The sequence below is a fragment of the Erpetoichthys calabaricus genome, chromosome 6 (assembly GCF_900747795.2).
Source record: "Erpetoichthys calabaricus chromosome 6, fErpCal1.3, whole genome shotgun sequence".
Lineage (NCBI taxonomy): Eukaryota > Metazoa > Chordata > Cladistia > Polypteriformes > Polypteridae > Erpetoichthys > Erpetoichthys calabaricus.
The window spans coordinates 205,716,149-205,728,931 of NC_041399.2; the positions used below are offsets into that span (position 1 = coordinate 205,716,149).

General features: G+C 40.1%; 1 protein-coding gene across 1 annotated transcript in view; it reads right to left on the reverse strand.

Moving 5' to 3' along the window:
- myo3a (myosin IIIA) overlaps positions 1 to 12,783 on the reverse strand; it is a 458,747-nt gene that overhangs the window by 182,764 nt on the left and 263,200 nt on the right. The window contains exon 17 of the mRNA XM_051929020.1: positions 1,760 to 1,886. Within this exon, the coding sequence (XP_051784980.1) occupies positions 1,760 to 1,886 (127 nt within the window). The remainder of the gene's footprint in view (positions 1 to 1,759; positions 1,887 to 12,783) is intronic.

The following is a 12,783-nucleotide window of genomic DNA, read 5'->3' on the forward strand; positions in this document are numbered from 1 at the left end:
ACACATCTTCTTTTATCAATCGTCCCAGAAGTACTCGTGACCCCGATGTACTTCCGGGTTGACGTCCTCATAATATCCCCCTGGATCTTGGTGAGCTCCTCCTGGCGGCCCCCACTGTACCCAACAGGGCTGTGGATACGGATTCCATGTCCCATGCTGCCCTGCGGGAATCCGAAGAGCCATTTCCATCCAGGGGAGCTGCCATCTAGCGTTCCGGGGGATGTAGTGTCTTGAAACGGCCGTTTCTTTCAGTTGAGGGACATCCTGGCTGGACTGAAATGCCGGCTGTCCCTCACAATACGGACTACTCATATTGCAAGGTCTCGCTCGTTTTCTTAAGTTAAAATTTATTAAAAATTTTAGCTTGTCTTGCAAAACATTCGCAAACCAAGTTACTCGCTATCCAACGTTTCACTGTATTATGTGTATGTGTATTACAATGCATATCTCCTATCACACATGTGCGCATGGGAGGCAGCTAAATGGACCAAAAAAAGGTAATTCCACGCCAGGCCAGGGGGTGGCGGGATGCACTAAACCTTCCTCTTTTTTCTCTGCAGAGCAGACACGGCATATTCTGCTTGATTCGGGCCCAATGACGTCACTTCTGGTTCCGGGTCCCCCTGAGGATGCCACTTCCGGTTCCAGCCCCTGAGGATGTCATTTCCGGTTTGGGGCCCAGAAGATGTCACTTCTGGTTCCGGCACCAACGACATCACTTCCACCTGCCTGCCTTAAATACAAGACAACTTCCTCTTTAACTTCAGTTCTGTTTTGCACTCAACTCTGTACACATCAGTGCAACTTATTTTGCCTTTTTGCAGCCAAGCTTCAAGTATATGGGTGGCTGCCCCAAACCTTTCTTTGTGTGTCAAGACTGTTCTTTTTCACACACTTCATTTCTGTTTATAAGTGTTGCATGGAATTGTCTACAAAAAGGCAGTCATATTTCAGACTTTTTATATGATTCACTATTTTATGTGCAATAAAATTATTCCTGAACCAGAATCCCCATTTGGAGAAGTAGAGGGTGAGCCATGGTGGTAATTGCTGTAACTATTTATTTCTTTGTGTTATCAACATGAAACATTAGACAGGTACAGTTGACATGTCTGGGAACACCTCACAGGTGAAACAAACTGCCCTGGCATTACTTGTACATCAGATATTCTGTATCAAAAAAACAAAAAAAGAATAAAAAATATTACTGTGAGCGCCTATTTTATTTTTTTCTAGTTTAATAGCAGTTTCCAAGTAAAAGAATGTTTAAATTTGACACAGACACACATTCTGTCAGGTTTAAGTGAAAAACTGAGAGTCCTGAATTTATTTTTTGATTAATAAGGCTTTATTTTGGGGTGGAGATTGCTGAATAATCCCCCCAGGTTGTAAGAGGTTTAAGCAACTATGTCACCCAAGTGAAATAATACAATTTTTAAAAATCATGTAAATGAATTCAAACAGGCAATGTGACCCATTGGTTAAGAATTTGGACTTCAAGCCCTGAAGTTGTGGGTTCAAATCCTGCTACCGACACGGTGTGACAAGTCACTTCATCCACCTGTGTTCCAATCGGACAAAAGAAATGCGAGCAATTGTGTTTCAACAATTACCAGATGCCTTGGATAAAGGTGTCAGCCACGTAATAAGTAATACTAATAATAACAGCAGCAATAAAACCTCATCCATCCTCTAGTCATCCTGCCACATTTGTTAAGACACTTTTAATATTTGAAATGTTATACACAGCTCAACTCACCATTCTCAAGAACAGCAAGGTTTGAAATATTGCTCTTGTCAGTCTGATGCTCCGAGGCAACTGATGTAAACTCAATGTCGCCAGCATTTAAAACTGCTGCCAGAATGCTGTAAACACTTCCCAGCTCCTACACGTAAACAGTAGCACAGAGGAAAAACATGTTAATGCTGCCATTTAATTATTAACTAACAAAAAAAAAATTACAAGAAAGGCAGATGAAGCACTCATGCTTTTAATATTCAATACTCTGAATATTCTTATGAAATGAACCCAAAAAGAACACAACTTGCTTTTTACACTTGGAATGGAAATGGTGTCATGATTTATAAAAAGAATAAAACTATTGCAGTTTGTAATCATAGAATAAAATGCATTCATAGGAAACATTTACAGTGAATAAGTACAAATTAAAAAGTAAATATGAATTATTATAATACAACTCCAGTTTAAAAAAAGGTTGTGTAAAATGTAAATACGAGGGAAAAGTTTCTGCACTGTTGTAGGGTACAAAATCTGTACATTTTGTTCTGTATTTTCATTATATTTTGCTCAAAACAACAACAGATGAACTACAATCAGGACAAAACAAAGCATATCCTCTTCCACTTTTAAAACGGCTGATCCAACAAAGAAAGGAAGACATGCTGGTGCCTAAGGCTATCGATAAGTTTATAACCTGGGCATCTGGGACAAAAGTAGCTAAATTATTTTACAGCCTGGGAAAGGAAGACATGCTGATACTTCAGGCAACATCAAAAAAATTTTATTGTTTGGGAAAAAGGAAAGTGAATTAATTAATCATATTGACAGCCAGACAATCAGAATATATAGCAATCACATCTTTCAAAACCCCCCGATAGAATTTTATAATAAATATGCCTCGTCTGAAGAGCGACATAGGAGGAAGGAAGAAGAAGGGATGAAGACATCAGGAGAAGGGAACAGGGCGACATCAGAAGAGGGTGCTGGCAACGTATGGCTGTTTCCATCTGATCGTCAGAAAAGCATATAATGAACAACTACGAGTGCTCGATCACAAGCCGCCTGCGACATTCATCCTTGTCATCTTTAACTTTTTGTAAGCTTTTTCTAAAGACTATATACGAGGGGGGACCCAAAAATAACCGGAATTTTGTTGTTGTTAGGTTGGTACTTCTAGTATGTGGTTGGGCCGCTAGGGCGATCTAGTTACACTTCTCACAAGTCAGTCTGTCAATTGCCATCAGTCTGGAAAGTTGTGCTTGTGTTCAGTGAATTTTTTTGTAAACGTAGTTTTGTGCAAGCGTCGTTTTTTTATGATGGCCGATTATCACGCGCGGCAGTGAATTTTTATTTTCTTCTTGAAAAAAGTGTTGCAGAAACTATTGTTAGAAACGGTATGACAACCCTGAACCACCCACCCTACTCACTGGATTTAGCTCTGTGTGATTTATTTTTGTTCCCTAGGATGAAAAAAGACTTGAAAAGTTTTGCTGACGTCGAAGAGGTAAAACAAGAAACGACCAGAACATTAATGGGCATTACTTCAGACGAATTTAAAAAATGTTTTGAACAATGGAACAAATGGTTAGATAAGTGTATTTCCGCCAATGGAGAGTATTTTGAAGGAGACTAATTGTAGTTTGTACAGAAAATTAAATTAAACACGTTTTAAAAATATTTCCGGTTATTTTTGGGTCCCCCCTCGTATATCCAGACTTTACTATCAGTCCTATTTTTTATTATTCTTTATTCTACTGGTATTATTATTCATGTAAAAAATACCAAGCTGCTTTCAACTTTCTATGCTTTGTCTTCATGTCTAGAGTGATTGAAGTAATAAGGTAGATTTCTTTGAGCATCTGGTGGAGCCGGAGGTTTGCCATACGTTCTGTGCTATGAGGTTTATTAAGGCTGAGGGTGAGAGCTCCACCCAAAAGTAGGGAACAGTATGCAAAGTAAGGCATTCTTGGCTGATAAATGGCCTATAGTCAAGGATACTGAGCCTTTGTATATATAAATGTATTCTTTGAGACCAAAAGTAATTTTAGGTCTGAGATATCTTTAAAACATTGCATGTTGTTTGTGCCGATAATAAGTAAATCTCATGAAGTGCTGAGAGAATGACAGGCTGTGTTATTCCTTAGGCACTTGTGTGGTTTAAAGTGTTAGAGGTTAACCAGTTGTGTGTTTGTCATTCATGGAGCACTGTTGTGATTAGGGTCTATGTGTATGCAAGTCTCATGAAGTCCTAGGAGAGTGACAAGCTGTGTTATTCATAAGGCACTTGTGTGGTTTAAAAGTGCTGGTGATTAACCAGCTGTGTGTTTGTCATTCATAGGGCACTGCTGAGTTTCTGTGTGTATGTGTATAGCTGTGTATGCGTGTGTTCATTTTACGGTGCAACAGTAGATCAATCCGGTAACGAACTTGACGAGTACAATTACTCTTGAAGAAAATAGGTAAAGGGTAAGTAGAAGGAAATATCACAATAATACACACACTTTTATATTTTCATTGGAAACGGTGATGGCGGGAGGAGTAGTAATTGGGCATTAAAAAGTTGATATGACGCTGGGAAAATTGAATCACAAACGAAGGTGACTATGTAGAAAATAATGTAATTTCTTTTTGAAATTCTTAATAAATAGAGTTAAAAAATAAGTGCGGAAACGTTTTGAACGTCCCTCGTAAAAACAGAATGCAATGATTTGCAAATCTCATAAACCCATATTTTCTTCACAATAGAACACAGAAAATATATCAAATGTTTAAACTGAGAAAATGTACCATTTATGAAAAGAATACAGTAAGATCATTCTGAATTCAATGGCAACAAAATGTCTCAAAAAAGCTGGGACAGGGTCACGTTTGCCACTAAGTAGCATCCCCTCTTCTTTCAAAAACATTCCATAGACCAGCGGTTCTCAAACTGTGGGGTGCACCCCCATAACAAAAAAGGGGGTGCGAATGTTGCCATATGTGGCGTAATTTCACTATTCGTAGGAAAATTTTAAACTTGTAGCAAAAAATATAGGAATAAATTTTATTAGGGTTTCAAAAAAATGTTAGGGGGGCACGATTAAAACTGTTATGAAAACTCGGGTCGCAAATACTGAGAACTGAGAAGGCCAGTTGCTGGACTTTTGGGAGAGGAATCTTGTCCCATTCTTGTCTGATATAGGATTCTACCTGCTCAACATTCCTGGGTCTTCTTTGTCGTATTTTTCATTTCATGAGGCGCCAAATGTTTTCATTTGGTGAAAGGTCTGGACTGCAAGGCAGGCGAGTTCAGCACCCGGATTCTTTTACTACGAAGCCAAGGTGTTCTAATAGATGCAGTATGTGGTTTAGCATTTTCTTGCTGAAGTATGCAAGGCCTTCCCTGAAAAGACGTCTTCTGGAGGGGATCACATGTTGCTTTAAAACCTGTACAAACCTTTCAGTATTCATGGTGCCTTTCCAGATGTGCAAGCTGCCCATTCTGTAGGCTTGAATGCATGCCCATACCATCAGAGATGCAGGCTTTTGAAATGAGCACTAATAACAAGCCCAGATCGCCCCTCTCCGATTTAGTGCAGGAAGACACAACGTCCATGTTTTCCAAAAAAAAATGTCAAATTTCGATTCATCTGACCACAGAACAGTTTCCCACTTAGCCTCAGTCCATTTTAAAATGAGCTTTGGCCCAGATTAAGATGGTGGCGTTTCTGGATCACGTTCACATATGGCTTCATCTTTACATGACAGAGCTTTAATCAACATTTGTGGGTGGCACAGTCAACTGTGTTCACAGACAGTTATTTCTGGAAGTGTTCCTGGGCCTAGGCAGTGATTTCCATAAGCGAATCAGGCCTGTGTTTAATGCAGTGATGCCTGGCAGCCTGAAGATCACGGGCATTTAATACAGATGTTCGGTCTTGTCCCTTGCGCACACAGATTTCTGCAGATTCTCGAGTATTTCGATGATATTATGTACTGTAGGTGATTAGATATTTCCTAAAGTCTTTGCAATTTTACATCGCGGAACAATATTCTGAAATTGTTCCACAATTTGCAGACGCAGTTCTTTGCAGATTGGTGGACCTCTGCCTATCTCCACTTCTGAGAGACTCTGACTCTCTAAGATGCTCTTTTTATACCCAATCATCTTATTGACCTGTTTCTAATGACTCGAATTAGTTGCAAAATATTCCTCTAGATGTTTCTTTTTAGCATCACTTACTGTTATAGCCTTTTGTTGCCCCGTCCCAACTTTTTTGAGATGTGTTGCTGCCATTAAATTCAAAATGAGCTAATATTTTTCGTGAAATAGTAAAATGTCTCACTTTCAACATCTGATGTGTCTTCTGTGTTCTATTTTGAATAAATTACGAGTTTATGAAGCCTGCAAATCATTGCATTCTGTTTTTATTTACATTTTACACAGCGTCCCAACTTTTTTGGAATCGGAGTTGTAGTTCAATTCTGAAATTAGTCAAGAAAATAAATCAATCAGTGACATTTTTAGCATGAAAATTCTATGAGGGGGGCACACGAACCTCGGAGATTGACATCATCAGAAGGTTCAGAGTCATCCTGAGGAGCCGTACAGTATGGAGTGCAGGTGTGTGTGACAGACTAAGAGAAACAATCAGTCACTTAAACAGAAGAGCTTATGAGGCGCATCCATTGGCCTTGGTGGTTGACCACTGGTGACTCTGGGAAATTATCCTGGTCTGGATTAATTAATGTAGTTTGGAAAAGTTATTGCGGATGGTGTTGCCTCTGACCAAAAGTGAGTGATTTGAGGAGGAGTTGACAGCAGAAATGTGCAGGTAGTGGAAGTGGCAGAAACAAGCAACAGACTCTAGCTTCGGACCTTCAGAGATCCACTCCACTAAGGAGATTATTGGTTTATATTATACATCAGTGATAACACCTGGTTACGCTATGGCTAAGATTAGGTTTGGGGAAGGAGTCATCTGACTCAAATCAAGTAAACCAAGAGGCAAAAACCTGCAATCCAATTGGCTGCCCAGCAGAGCTATTGAAGGAAGTATGTAGCTGGGCCCATCTCCAAAAAAGGGACACATGAGAGGAACTGTGAAAGACCAGAATGGCAGGAGCGGCTTTAGAGGACAGCTGAGGAAGTAGACGGCCTACAATAAACCTCATGAGAGGGAGAGAAATTGCATTGTAAAACTAATTACGCTACCAGTACCCGTGATGATATTTGTTCACTCTGAGCTTAGGCTGTGTTCCATTTACCTCGGATGTTGGATGTCGGAGCTGGGAACAACATCACACTCAAGTTGACCACATTCCAGAAAATCAATATGGACACATCTAGGAAATCCTTTGTTGTGTTTGCTCCATTGTAATAAATAGCAGCTGATAACAACTCAATACACAGCATTTGCACAACACTGTAGCAGCGTGTCCATCAGTGGTGGACTGTGCATTTCACACCTAGGCCTTCAGTAGTGCTCCGTCTGAATCAACCCGCCCCTCAAAAACTAATTTATGGTTATAAAAACCATCTTAATATGCAGAAATACAGTATAAAGAGCCGTTGCATCGCAGATTGATTACTCCTATAGCCACAATAAATACCTTTATTGAATAGACAAACCAGGGGTGAACAAGTTCCTTTCTACTGCAGCTACAGCCCGCGACACACATAAAAAACATCAATAATAACTCATAAACTTGCAATATTATTTAAGAAAATCGCAACATTTTACTCACCAAAAATTCGGATTATTTGTAAACAAAATCCATCCTCCTCTCTTTCCTCAAAATCAGTTCAATTACTCTGTCGTACAGATTATCCGTGCGCTTCAGTTCCATCACAAAGTCCCTTTCTGTCGCCATCGAAGCTAATGCTGAAAGTCGAACCTGCCCTGTCGTATTTCTGGCATAAGTTTTAATTCGCTTTAGGGCTGAAAATGTCTGCTCGACAGAAGCAGTGGACACGGGAATGCTCACCGCCAAACATACCAATGTGTACAGCTGCCCCATGATGCTCTCATTCAGATTTTTATATTACACCATCCTATCCAATCAATGGGTCTGAATACGGTGACGTTGCCGTACGCCTGCTAGAGGGCCCTAGTGAAACCAACTCAAAATCTGATTGGTTGAAGCAACGGTTTAATCGACATCTATTTTGTGTTAGAGGGCCTGCAGAACGGATTGTGAAGGCCTCCTGGCAGACTTCTTTGACTTTGACCCTGCCTGGCAACAAATGATGGCTGAAATGTGATTGGTTAAATGCTTTAATACAAAAATACATGTCTGGAAGCAGCACAGCCATCGGAAAAGCTATGAAAGGAAGCGGACAGACTATTTGGAATTATTTAATAAGTACTCATGGACAAAATATAATTAACATCAGTTTGTGATTCAGATATTTTTTTAGGCCAGCAGAGAAGGCCTTGAAGGCCCTGACGGCCCGCCACTGGTGTCCATAGATAGAAGTTGGACAGTACTGAGTGTACAACTGATTTAACGAGACGGAAATAGACAGAAGTGCCAATAAACAGTATAATACTACAGCATTCACTACAATTTGAGGTGCTAGTCACTAGTTTGGATTGACATCATGATCTGAAGTTGGATAAACTCGACAATGACAGCCCAGCCCTGAGTTTCCGAGTTTGAAATCCAAGTTAAGTGGACATTCCAGCTGAAAATTCCGACCAGCTAGGAACTCCCACTTTATTAGCAAAGAGCAAAGCTTTCATAATTCCTTTCCTCTCGCATTAATTTCTAGATATGTGACTTGTTGCCTTTTGTTTTTTTACTGTTACTTTTAACTTTAATCAGCAGGAGAAGTTGTACTAGCAGCTTGGACACATGAGGTTTGCCTAACTTGTATATTGCTGACAGGAGCGGCTGAAACGTATCATCCACACATTATAAGGATTTAATATTTCTCTGACATTGTCATTTATCAGCAAAACTCCTGCCCTGCTCTCCATTGCGGTCCAAAGCTGCTAACAGTTTTACCTAGAGGCTTCAGCAGAGATTTTAACTCTCCATTGGGTACTTCTTTCAAAAATGTTATGCTTAAGAAATCTGAAATACAATGAGTCACAGATCCTCCACAACCAAAACTAATAACAGCATATCAAGTGATGCCATTTGGACATCTTTTCAATTGGAATATGGCTACATTTTTAACTACAAGACATTGGAAAGGGGTATTTGATAATTTTTCTATGTGAGCGTCACATATTTGTGCTAAAGATGTAAACTTGCCACTTGAGATCAAGAAATGTCTTGGCATGCCACACATGCACTTTGAGATCTTCTCATGTCAAGAGATCAGAGAGAAAGGATGGCAAACACAGCCACCAGCGAGTTTACAAATAAACTGACAGATTGGGAGTATTGTTCCGTCATTAAATTCCCTATAAAGGAAGTAAAGAAACCAAAAAAAATCCATGAGAGGTTGAATGCTGTGTATGTTGATGATGTGCCTTCAGACCATGAGGTAGGGGTCTGAAACTCCGCTCCTGGAGGGCCGCAGTGGCTGCAGGTTTTCATTCTAACCCTTTTCTTAATTAGTGATCTGTTTTTTGCTGTTAATTACCTTCTTTTGAATTCATTTGAAATGACCTGCTCTTGAAGTCTCAGACCCCTTAATTGTTTCTTTTTCCTTAATTAGCTGCCAAACAATAACGAGACACAAAAAGAAGCCAAGACAGTAAAATGTGTCAATCATACAATATCTGAAAATAAATAAAGATGTAGGTCTCAGGAATGTCGATCTACTCAGGTCTGCAATACATTTTAATAGTGCTGTTAGAAAAGAGAAAATCGCCAATTTCGGAAATGTCTGCTATTGTGCAATGAGAGCAGCAACAAACCATGGAATTAAAGAACGAGTTTAATTAACAGCAAGAATCAGCACCTAATTAAGCAACTGGTTGGAGTGAAATTGGATGTAGTTTGAGGCCCTGACTTAGTTGGTCTTCTGTTGGCTCTCTCTCTTCACATTTCATTTCTCTTTGGGTGCCATTTAAGGAAAGAAATGAAGCAATTCAGAGGAACAAATCTTAAAAAACAAGTCGATTAAAATGAAAAGAAAAGGAGTTAATTAGCAGCGAAATGTGAGAATGGTTACAGACAACCCACAGATAACCTCCAAAGACCTGCAAGAACATCTTGCTGCAGATGGTGTATCTGTACATCGTTCTACAATTCAGCGCAATTTGCACAAAGAACATCTGTATGGCAGGGTGATGAGAAAGAAGCCCTTTCTGCACTCACGCCACAAACAGAGTCGCTTGTTGTATGCCAATGTTCATTTAGACAAGCCAGGTTCATTTTGGAACAAAGTGCTTTGGAGTGATGAGACAAAAATGGAGTTACTTGGTCAAAACAAAAAGCTCTTTTCATGGCGGAAGAAGAACACCACATTCCAAGAAAAACATCTGCTACCTACTGTCAAATTTGGTGGAGGTTCCATCATGCTGTGGGGCTGTGTGGCTAGTTCAGGGACTGGGGCCCTTGTTGAAGTCGAGGGTCAGATGAATTCAACCCAACATCAACAAATTCTTCAGGATAATGTTCAAGCATCAGTCACAAAGTTGAAATTACGCAGGGGTTGGATATTCCAATAAGACAATGACACCAAAACACAGTTCGAAATCTACAAAGGCATTCATGCAGAGGGAGAAGTACAATGTTCTGGAATGGCCGTCACAGTCCCCTGACTTGAATATCATCGAAAATCTATGGGATGATTTGAAGCAGGCTGTCCATGTTCGGCAGCCATCAAATTGAACTGAACTGGAGAGATTTTGTATGGAAGAATGGTCAGAAATACCTCCATCCAGAATCCAGACACTCATCAAAGGCTATAGGAGGACAGCGTCTAGAGGCTGTTAGATTAGCAAAAAGAGGCTCAACTAAGTAGTGATGTCATATGTCTGTTGGGGTGCCCACATTTATGCACCTGTCTAATTTTGTTATGATGCATATTGCATATTTTCTGTTAATCCAATAAACTGAATGTCACTGCTGAAATACTACTGTGTCCATAAGGCATGTCATGTATTAAAAGGAAGTTGAAACTTTGAAAGTTCAGCCAATGAGAAACAAAAATCCAAAGAATTAAGAGGGGTTCCCAAAGTTTTTCATTTGACTGTACAATCAGAATGGTTCTCTCTTGACTTTTTTGACAGTTCTGACAGATGGCCAGGGCCATCACACCGCTGGGATGCTGGCTGGATGGAGGGAGTGAGGGAGAGACTATATTAGAGTCACTATCTTCCTCAAGACACTAGAGGGCAGTCCCCACTGGGTTGCTACAGCACCTCAGATCCATACAGGGCATGTTGGGAGTTGTAGTTTGGAGCAGCCCTGTTGGGCTCTGTGGGCGCCGCCAGGGGTGGCTGCAGGTGCAGCTGAGTCATTGGAGGAACCTCTACTGCAAAACACCCAGAAATGCAGCTGGATAAAGGGCGAGAAACACCTGGAACACTTCTGGGTGCTCTATAAAAGAAGCCACCTTACCATTAGTTGGGGAGCCAGAGTCGGGAGGTGGAAGACAAAGCTTGCGAGGAGGAGTGGAGGTGAAGAAGAGAGAGAAAGGGCTGCGTCTTACATATGTTTGGTGCTCATGTACTGTACAGTACTGTACTGTGCTGTGAAATGGCGAGCAACAGACAACTCTTCCCCACAGAAGAATAAAACGTGTGCTGTATTGAACTTGTGTCTCAGCCTGTCTGTGTCAGGGTTTGGGGAGCGGTATGCCTCCCGGTGGTCCACACCCTGTAATGGAAAATAAATGAGCTCACACGAGGGCTGGATTTGGTGGATGGGCTGACAATCTCTGCCACCTCTCTAGCGATACTGAAAAACTCAAACTAAATTATTTTATAAACAGGCCAACAAATTGTTCGGGCTTTATCAATTTCAGGCCACATAGGAAGAACGTTTGCCTACTATGTCTTATAGATTGCAAAGGTGAAACCCTTCTCACTTCATGATGAAGAAGCAATCAACTAAAGCCTGGGCTTTGATTAGAGCTAAATATAAATACAATCGATAGAGCTCGTCATTGCATGATTATTTTCAGTGACTTGTCCTGAATAAGTGGATTAGTTATTGCTCCAATGATATTTATGAAGCAATTTGGACTTGACTTTAGAAAAGTAAAATGGAGCCATCTATTAAAAGGGCGCTGTGCGTGACATGGGTAGGTATTACTTGAAAGTGAAGTGAACATGCAGTCGCAGTGTTTTGTGATTAGCCGGCAGCCTGCTGTAATATAAGCAGCCTCTACTTCCAAGAAAGAAATACCAGAAGTGGCAGAAAAAATGACATCCTTTTTATGAAAGGTACAGACTGAAATGCTTAGAAATGTGCAGTGGATTCAGGAAGGATTCAGGCTCCTTCACTTTCTGCACATTTTATTTCATTTTAAATGGATAAATTCAACCTACATGAGTTATTGTAGAGTACAGTCATATGAAAAAGTTTGTGAACCCCTCTCAGCCTGCATAATAACTGACTCTCCTTTCAACAAAAAAGATATCAGTGGTATGTCTTTCATTTCCTAGGAACATCTGAGTACTGCGGTGTTTTCAGAACAAAGATTTTTAGTGACGCAGTATTTAGTTGTATGAAATTAAATCAAATGTGAAAAACCGGCTGTGCACAAATGTGGGTCCCCATGTCATTGTGCTGATTTGAATGCATGTCACTGCTCAATGCCGATTACACTGGTCTACCAAAAAATATTTTTTGTTTGCTACTGGGAACTTCAGAACTTCTCTTTATTAAGTTTTTTACACTGATTTCATATATGAAATTGGAATTAAGCTAGCACGTCAAGTTTTTAAAATACACATCATTGACGTTTTGACACTTTTGAATTTCAATATAATATATCAACACGATATCAGGAGTTTGGACTCTGTCCCACCAAAATTGTTTTGATGTGTTTATTCTGAAAACAAACCAGAAGACGATACCAGAGACACGTTAAAGTGTATTTATGTCAATTTACCTCAATATAAAAGTGAGGTCAGCGTGCACAAAATTATTGG